The sequence below is a fragment of the Protobothrops mucrosquamatus genome, unplaced genomic scaffold (genome assembly GCF_001527695.2).
Source record: "Protobothrops mucrosquamatus isolate PMUCROS unplaced genomic scaffold, P.Mucros_1.0 scaffold1, whole genome shotgun sequence".
In the NCBI taxonomy this organism is placed as follows: Eukaryota; Metazoa; Chordata; class Lepidosauria; order Squamata; family Viperidae; genus Protobothrops; species Protobothrops mucrosquamatus.
The window spans coordinates 531,809-540,710 of record NW_015386388.1 but is presented as its reverse complement, the minus strand read 5'-3'; the positions used below and the strand labels follow the sequence as shown (position 1 = coordinate 540,710).

The 8,902-nt window shown below is 40.2% G+C and overlaps 2 protein-coding genes across 2 annotated transcripts in view; one reads left to right on the top strand and one right to left on the bottom strand.

The window, feature by feature from the left end:
• ITGB3 (integrin subunit beta 3) overlaps positions 1-3,902 on the bottom strand; it is a 73,113-nt gene extending 69,211 nt beyond the window's left edge. The window contains exon 1 of the mRNA XM_015832215.1: positions 3,820-3,902. Within this exon, the coding sequence (XP_015687701.1) occupies positions 3,820-3,886 (67 nt within the window). The 5' untranslated portion in view covers positions 3,887-3,902. The remainder of the gene's footprint in view (positions 1-3,819) is intronic.
• Positions 3,903-5,346: 1,444 nt separating this feature from the next.
• On the top strand, positions 5,347-8,455 carry RPRML (reprimo like). Its single transcript, XM_015832189.1, has 2 exons — positions 5,347-5,386; positions 8,106-8,455. Exons 1-2 carry the CDS (start codon positions 5,347-5,349, stop codon positions 8,453-8,455), a joined length of 390 nt encoding a protein of 129 aa, XP_015687675.1.
• The last annotated feature ends 447 nt before the right edge of the window (positions 8,456-8,902 follow it).

Here is an 8,902-nt window from a genome sequence, read left to right as displayed (position 1 = left end):
GGTTGAAATCCCCCAAGACCATAAGTCTGGGGGTCCCAACCGCCACCCCGGCTATCACGTCAGCCAGCTCAGGCAGGGCTGTTGATACATAGCAGGGAGCCAGGTATATAATCAACAAGCCCACTTGCACCCCTTGCCCCCATTTCACAAGGAGGGACTCCGCGCCGTCTATCTGAGGTACAGTGGTCTCCCTTGGGCACTGTTGAATTAAAGCCTGTTCCTCTCTGTCTGTTGAATTAAAGCCTGTTCCTCTCTGTCTAGATCTTCAAAGTCTCAAAGCACTGAGACATGACATTAACAACATCCCTTGGCCAGTTCAGGTTTGAGATGTATGGCTGAGTATCCTCATACTGAAGAAGCAGACATTGTGCTGGCTATTGACCTCACTCGGAAATTTTATCTAGATGTTAAAACAGAGTACGAGTTTCAAGCCCTAGTATACCCCATATGTAAAGGCCAAAAGCTTGACCTCTCCCTCTCCCCAAACCACTAACACCAACTGGAACTTACTTAAGAGAAAGGAAAACCAGCACAATCCTACTCCTGGCTCCTACTCCTTATCCCCAAAGATCCCAGTCAATGGTACTGAAAGCAGCTGATATCAAGGAAGGCCTCATCACCACCACCACCACCACCACATCACCGTATCCTTAGAAATTGTCCACAAGCATGATCAGTCCTGACTCTGTACTATGTTCCAGCCTGAAAACTTACTGAACTGGTAGGTAAGCTTTCTTTAGTTCATACTGAATTAACTCAGATATTGACCAAACAATCTGGCTCCCAAATAATTTCTCCCATTCCTTGCCAGTCAAATTCAAATGCACTCATTGGTCTCTTCCACACGACCAAATCAGAGTAATATTGACCTCCTTGATCCAAGAGAAAAATATGCTGGCATGAATTGTGCTACCCTTACTGCCAATCCTTGTTGTCACATAGCAAGGTCAATGAACTAACTAACCATACTTACTTATTGCGAAGGATTAATAGATTCCACTGGCTTCATTTTTCCTCCCACCAAACATTCCATCTGCAGGAAAATAAACACTAATGCCTAACATAGATTGAGCAAATTTGGAAAGATGCATCAAGTGGTAGCTTTAGTCATTTGATTAACAAGGACAGAGAACAGAGAGAACAGAGAGTGAAGCAGAAAGGAATCATAAGGGTACTTCTAGATGGTGCAACTTTTGTTCCATGTCTTTTACCTATTAGGCCATGGGTATAGTGATTTTCTGAAAGAATGTTGAATTTGTATTTACAAATAGCCTGACCCACAAATAACAGGTGTAGAAAGTGTGTAGGGTGCAGCAAGAAGGGACAATCATTTGCTGTCAACAAATACTAAGGAATGATGTCCACTTCCCCCTCACTTGGGGGAGGGGGATAGAAATTGCATCCTCATTTTGCTGATTCTGAGACAACAATCCCACCAAGTTGCAACACTCTAGCTGCTTCCTCAGAGATAATTAACAATAATACAAGGATTCAAAAGAGCAGGCATGCAAATCCCTTTGTTGGCAGAAGCAACAAAAAATCTGAAATGAATCCAATGATGACAGAACTAGTAGCATACAATTGGCACCATCCAATTTTCTTTCCTGAATAAAAGTGATCTTCTGGTAGTACAGGCCTAATATTCTTTCAAAGGAACAATAACCCTGTGTTAAAAAGACAGGTCCAATGCTCTTTCAAAAAGCACTAAAGATTTGTTCATAAGAGGCTCACGTAAATCCTGCAAGGGTTATGGAAAGTGATGAGCAAGGCATGACATGGGCAAATCCCCATGGAATCCAACTGTTGGTCTCTCCTACTGTACTGTGATGGGCTGTGAAAATAACCATGGGTAAACAGGGGGGAAAGCAGTCTAATAAGAGAAATCTGAATCCAAAAGAAGGAGGGGTGTGGAAACATCATCTCAGATGATACCCTCCCTAGTTTTCTGGAGAGTAAAAATAAGTGAGGGGAAAGGTGCTTTCTATCAAGATAACTTTACAATAAAGATAGGGTTAATACTTGTACTTTTTGTCTCGACTACTTCAAAGGGCTGACCTCTGCAACTTCATACTAGAAGCCACCGAATGGTGCCCAGCAATCAGACCTCAGAGGCCATGTTTGTAGCAGCCTGAAGATTGCAGGAGATAGATTCCAAACTTTAACAGCACCACCTACCAAATGATGTAAAATATGCCAGAACATAGTTATAAGACAAGAAGTAAAACATGGTTTGAAAATCAGAAGAGCCAAATACAACTTTAAGCTTCTTTAGACATGGACTGGGTATGAGATGAAAACCATTTTAGAATTATTGACTCTTGCTTTGCATCTCTATGTGTCTGTTTGTGTAGGTGCATTTGAGAGAGATTTAATCTATTGTGTTTTCACTTTTTTTCTTCCTAAAAAGCTCCTGGTTTTATTATATATGACTACTGACTCTGGCTATGCACAGTTTGGAAACACACTAACTAAATACATAGTGAGCAGGATGAGGGGAGAAATGGAAATATCTTCTTCCTGGCTCCTCTCTGTGACTTTTTATACACACACACACACACACACACACACACACACACACACACACACACACACGTATTTAATTTTCCCAAAGGCATTATATCCCTTCTTTTTTGTTCATTTCCATGACTTGATGTAGCACCAACTAGGAAAGTGAAGTAGAAGGTAAGTGAATAGGTAGACAAAATGGATGTTTTGGATTGAAATCTGAATACAAGAGGAATTTGGAAGACTAAGACATAGACTGCATTTCTGCAAGCAATGTAAACCACTGGGATTTCTGTTTCCAGTCCCAGAAACTTGATGGTTTGGATTTCATGGTTTTGGCCTTAGTTGTGTGAACCTAACCAATTGCGGCTAATTCTGTCAATTGTTACTCCAGAGAAGATTAAACCCCAACATATGTTGAATAAAATTAAAGGAACTTTAAAGATCACATTATATCCATTCTTGCTGTAGAGAGGAATATACTATTTTCATACCTACCGGTATCTATCCGCAAGAATAGAGGCAATAACTCTATTGTATTAATTTCTGTCCTCCACTAAGGCCCCAGCCCAAATCTGGACAGGCCAATCGTACTGTATATTTTTTTTACCTGCATTGTTAAGGGGAAAAAATCAGTTTGGAAAAATGGAAAGTTATCCAGAGCAGCTCCAATGGTTATAAAACTAGGATTAGAATAATGTAGGAAAAAAAGCTAGCAACCTCTTTTAGGGGCTGGTAGTTCCCCATCCTGCTATCTATACATATCTCTGGGTGGGGCAGCATTCTAGTTTGAACTAGGGCGGAACTACGGTGAGAATCTTTTCCAAGCTTTCAGATTTGAGTTTATTATTGTATATTATCAAATTTGGGACAGGAAGAACCAGATATGGATGTTACTTGGAAACAAACTTGTCCTGTTATATTTTAAATATCATGCATGAAAGGCAGGCTTTTGTTTCAAAAGGTAAAAATATTCCCAATCCCTTTAATATAGGAAAGCAATCGTCGGCACATACCGACCTGAACATAAGGAGCACTGAACTCAAAACAAGCCTTATTTTGAGTACTGTAGTGTATGAAAGCATAAAAGTGCCTCAAGTTGTTCTGGAAAGTAAGGAAAAAAGGTAACGCTTGAGAGATTTTTCATTAAGTTTCGAACCTCCCTTTCGCAGCCAGCAAACGCGAAGGAAAGAGACCTCCCCGCTTTCTTTCAACCGGGTTGGGGGGGGGGAGAAAGAGGCGGAAAATCAGCAGTCCATCCAAGGCGCTCGGCAGCTGAACCGTAGAGGGGAGTGGCGGGTGTTCCCAACTTACCGCAGACTCCGGCGGAGAGCAGAAGCAGCCTAAAGACCAGAAGCACAGGGGAGGCAAATTTGCCCATCCTGGTCTCAACTTAACAAAACTGCGAAGCGGAGCGGAGCGGAGCGGAGCAGTCTGTTTCCGAAAGGTCCGCCCCGAAGACCAGCCAAGTTCTAGCAAGCGGTGTCACCGAGAGATCCGAAGACCGGGCAGACGCGGCCAGAGAGAGGAAACAGCTGTCAGATGGGAGCCACGGAGTACCCCAGCCGGTCGCCGAGGTCGCAGTTTCGTAGGATCCTTTTCTCCACCCCTCCCAGAAAGAGGGGGGACTTGGCAGGGGAGGAGACAACCTCTGCCAGCCACTGCTGTACACCCTTTATCCCTGGCAAAGATTTCCTCCCCCAGTGCCTAAATTCATTGGCCACTATTTTTTCCTTTTAGTGGCGGAATGAACTCTGAACCTCTCTATTCCTCCTGCGTCTAATTATCTTTACTGTAGTGGAGCTATTATAAGAAAACTACATGAATAAACAACGTGAGAAAGACCCCCCTCCTTTAAACCTACTTGACCCTTGGTTTAATGACAAATTTAAAGAAATAGCAGCAATCATCCCATTCAAACTGGCGCCAATTCCTCACCACAAACTATTTCTTTTCTTTTCTTTTCTTTTTTTTCCTTTTCTTTTCTTTTCTTTTCTTTTGGATTGGTTTATTGATCATTGTCGCAATTGATTCAGAAAATAGGAACTGTAGCTCTGAGGAAAGAGAAGAAGTTTAGAGGGGCTGTGGCATTTCCCTCCCAATCTCAAACCTCTCCCCCCCCCCACTACCTGCCTGGAGAAAGATTTAGCCTTAATCCAGCAAGTTATACCTTGGCCTTGCCCACCTTTGTATCATCTCCCATCATCCCCTACAAATGTACAAATGGCAAAAATCTCATAGAAGTATATAATCCTTGGATAAATATTTACATAAATGCTCTTCTTTTGAAGCTGATTTTAGACAGGTTATTTTGCATATCCACTTAGAGCTTTGCATAGCCCTCTTGGAACTTTTGATTTATCTAAGCATTTGTATAGCAATCATTTCTTTAGAGACAATTGCAGAACAGTTTTTAAGTGACCAAGAAGTATCAGATACAAATTCAGAGAATAGAGTTAAATTCTTTATGAAGCATAGTATAAGTAAGGTGTGATGTATAACATTACATCATGCTTTAAAAATTGCTTCCTGCAGTTCTAATTTAGAAAAACTGAATTCTACTAGCGGTATAAATCATATAAACTAAATCAAATTTAAATCTATTATACAATTTTACTGGCTACTTCTGGTTTGGTTAAACATGGGAAGCAACTGGTCCCTTATCCCTTCCTTCTGAGATTTCAGCAGACATTCCTTACAACTTTCCAAATCAAGGCAAAGGGACTAGATGTTAACCAAGACTGAAGAAATTTAATTTGGAACTTAAACAAGGAGGTGTGGGAGGGGGCTAATAGTTCATCATTTTCTGGATGATGTCCTGAATATTTTTACTCTACAAGGATGTCATCTGAATGCCTTATCATTGGAAAACAGAATGCAAGTAAAAATTCCTGGTGCTTGCTACCTATTTAATTAAACGAGATACTCTCAATACTTTATCAAAAAGAAAAGGCATAATGGGATGGGAAAACAGAATGTCAGGAATCTCTTGGAAAAAGGAGTTTCAAAACTGACTGAAAGCACTTGAGCTTCTTTAATGAACACGGGGATGAGTTTTTCACTTAAATGTAGCCTGCCTTGATCTCATTTGGTCTCTGTTGTCTTGCTGCCCTCTTGCGTGCAAAAATAAAATCCACATAGTCAGGCAAAGCCAATTTCCTAGCTACTTTTTTAAACATACAACTGATACTGAGAAAAATTGAATTGAATGTGGGTGTTCTAACACTTCTAATTCTAATTCCCAACCTGAACATGTTGGCAACTATTCCAAAATCATACCGCCTGATTGCTTATAGTGAACCAAGGTCCAAGCAATAAAAGATTTTTATTCAACCTGTCTATACTCTTGTAAGTATCTCTATACTCTTGTATCTTTGGCAACAAGGTTCATCTAAGGACTTCAAAACAGGAATCTCCTTGGGAGTGGAAAGGCTACTTGAGAGTTTCAGTTCTCCTTGTGAACAGGACCATTTGGAATATAGTGGATTAATTACAGCTGAGCCTTAAGTGAGTTCTGGCTATAAAGACATGCATGAGAATTGCTATTATGGACTCAGGGAAGTGCTAAAGAAATAGATTTATTGAAAGTCTATAGATTTTGGATATGACTCCTTCCTTAAGGCCATTTGTTTCTTCAGAACTTTTCTGCCTCAACGTGTAAAAAGTGAAACTAAGGCCATTGCCTGTTGGCCCATCAGGATTCTCATCTCTCCATTATTTAGCATAATTAAACTGTATATTCTAAATGTGTCCACACCAGTATTAGATACATTGGAGCACACTTTCCATTGTAATTATCCAGCATAACAATTTGTTCTTGCAGAATGAGGATTGAATGAGATTTAGTCCAATGCATAGAGGACCACCAGGTGAGAAAAGGTTGATCTTTAGCTCTTTTTTATTTTAAGATGTCAGGATTATTTATTCCATTCAACTAATCCCAGAAGCTCTGAAGGATTACTTTCTCCCACTTACAATACTGAATTATAAGGTCCTCTTTAGAGGAGCTGTTTCAGATGTCTCAGAAAGTGAAGGGTGGGACAAAATTATTCGAGGCAAAGTCCTGTTAGTGGCGACATAATCATTGTAGTATTCCTTTCCTGTAGCATTCATGCTAGGCACTTTGGCACTAAAATGTTATTTTAAAACATTTTAATGCTTTAAAAACATCAACATATACTCTTCTGAACACTATGTTACATATTTGGTCATTGCTTTAATTTTACTAAAAACTATTTATACCCCCCCCCCAAAAAAAAAATTACATCCCACATTATGGTATTAAGAATTTTACATTGTAAGAATATAAGAAGAACTCTGTTGATCCTGGATCAGATCACAAACAATCTAATCTACATTCTGTTTCTATAATGGTCCCATCTGTCTCTGGGAAGTCCAAGAGCAACATATAAATGACAGCACACAGCCTGATTCCTCTTCTGCAATTATAGATCTACTGGAATACTGCTCGGATTTAGTCATATTAATCAGTTGTACTACTATAGTACAGTAGTTGTCTCCTGTAGGGTAAAAATAGCCCAGAAAATAATTTTCTTAGGCTTTTCATAAACATAACAGATAAATAAAACAAAAGCAATCACCTACAAAGGTAGTGCTAGCTTAGGAAGAGTACCTGAATCTCATTCTAAACAGAGGCACTATTTGGGGAAAGCACTTTTTATGATGCATAAGAAATGTGGATAAATTCTTTGCATACTGTACTTATAACCTGGGGTGGACTTTGATGAAAGAATCCTCAGATCAGCTTCCCACCCTTTCCACAGTCCACAGCAAGGAAAAATGCTTGCAAATATCCATTAGAGACTATACTAATAAGGGATATTGAAACTAGACCAGGCTATTAAAAAAAAAACCACATTTCTTTTTAAAGACTGGAAAAAGGCTGACCAGGTGATCTTTGATCTCTCTCTCAACAAAGAGTCTGAGAAAGAAACTTCTCAGGCTCAAACCCCTGCAGGGTCTTTCCTTTTAAAATGGTAAGGAAAGATATTCTTTGCTAATCTCAGGGAGAACAGTTGTCAACTAGACTTGCAGCTGATAAGCTAGTGATTAGATACAGCAAAAGAATGGATTTATACACAGCACTCAGGAGCTCTTTGGAGAAAAGATTTCTATGCCTTTGGTAATGCTGGTGCATCCTATCAGCACATGAGCTTTGGATAGAGAAGGACTGTTAGCAGACTGGCAGCTCTCTGCCTGTAGTGGTGGATGAAGGTGGTGCTTAGGATCAGTTCGGGGTGGAGTTTTTTTCCCTGCAAGTTGTTTTTATCATGCTGCTTAGAGACTTTACTGTAGAATGCAACGTGCATCTCCTGAGATTCCAGCCTGTTTGACAGCACATGCTCCCAGCTGCTTGGAAATCTGACATTTGGAATTGCCCCGTTTCTCTTAAAGATTGGATGGTGTGGTGTTGGTGGAACTGTTTCCTTGTCCTTTTACAGCTGTCTACTTTCTTGTGCTGACAGTGCCTTTGTGCAAGAAGATCAAGAAGCCTTGCTGACTACTGAGGAGTCCTTATATTATTTAGGGTCACTCAGGAAAAAAAGCTTATTGTTCTCATTTTTCTGGAACTTCCATAGGATTGAAATACAGAATGAATGGGACCTTATTTAACCAAACACTGTTGGAAGAAGGGATGTACTCCAATCGATCCCAAGATCTGGGGATTTTGATTGGCTGCTGCAATGGGACAGGAACAATGGTGGCCAGCGATGGAGGGGCATCCGTCCTGCTCCCAGATGAAAGGAACCTCTTCATCACCCGAGTGGTCCAGATTGCTGTTCTTTGTGTTCTCTCATTGACTGTCATCTTTGGGGTGTTCTTTTTAGGCTGCAACCTGCTCATCAAATCAGAGAGCATGATCAACTTTTTGGTCAAAGACCGCCGGCCATCCAAAGATGTTGGCATTGCAATCATGGGACTCTACTGAGCAAAGATTGTGGAGCATTTCTCAGTGGGTGACTCAAGTAATAGCTTTTTCATTGCAAGTATAGGATGCTAATATTGTTGTGTCTAGAGGAAGGGGAACCCATAGTGGCATGTTGCTAGATGAAGTTACAAAAAAAGAAAAGAGGGGGGAGGAAGGGAGGGAGAAATGAGGAGATGGAGAGCAAGTAAAAAAAAATCTATGTGTATTACAGATGTAAGAGAGGAGGAGAGAGAAATATTCTTATAGCAAGTTTTGTGCAAATTTTAAATTTCTGCCTGTAGAAATGTCATATTGTTTGCATGACCAGTCTATGTACATAGTTAAGAACTAAGTGAAGATGTCCAAGTCTTTTACATTGTTTCCCTTGGACATAGGTTCATAAGGACATAAATAACTGGACATAAGCTTTTGTTATATGAGCTGGACATTCATATCTAAATACACAAT

Bases quoted from the DNA above. Each gene is read 5' to 3' on its own strand.
- RPRML (XM_015832189.1), top strand. From the start codon at position 5,347: ATGTCATCTGAATGCCTTATCATTGGAAAACAGAATGCAA. The intron at 5,387-8,105 runs GTAAAAATTCCT...GAACTTCCATAG, and splicing joins CATTGGAAAACAGAATGCAA to GATTGAAATACAGAATGAAT.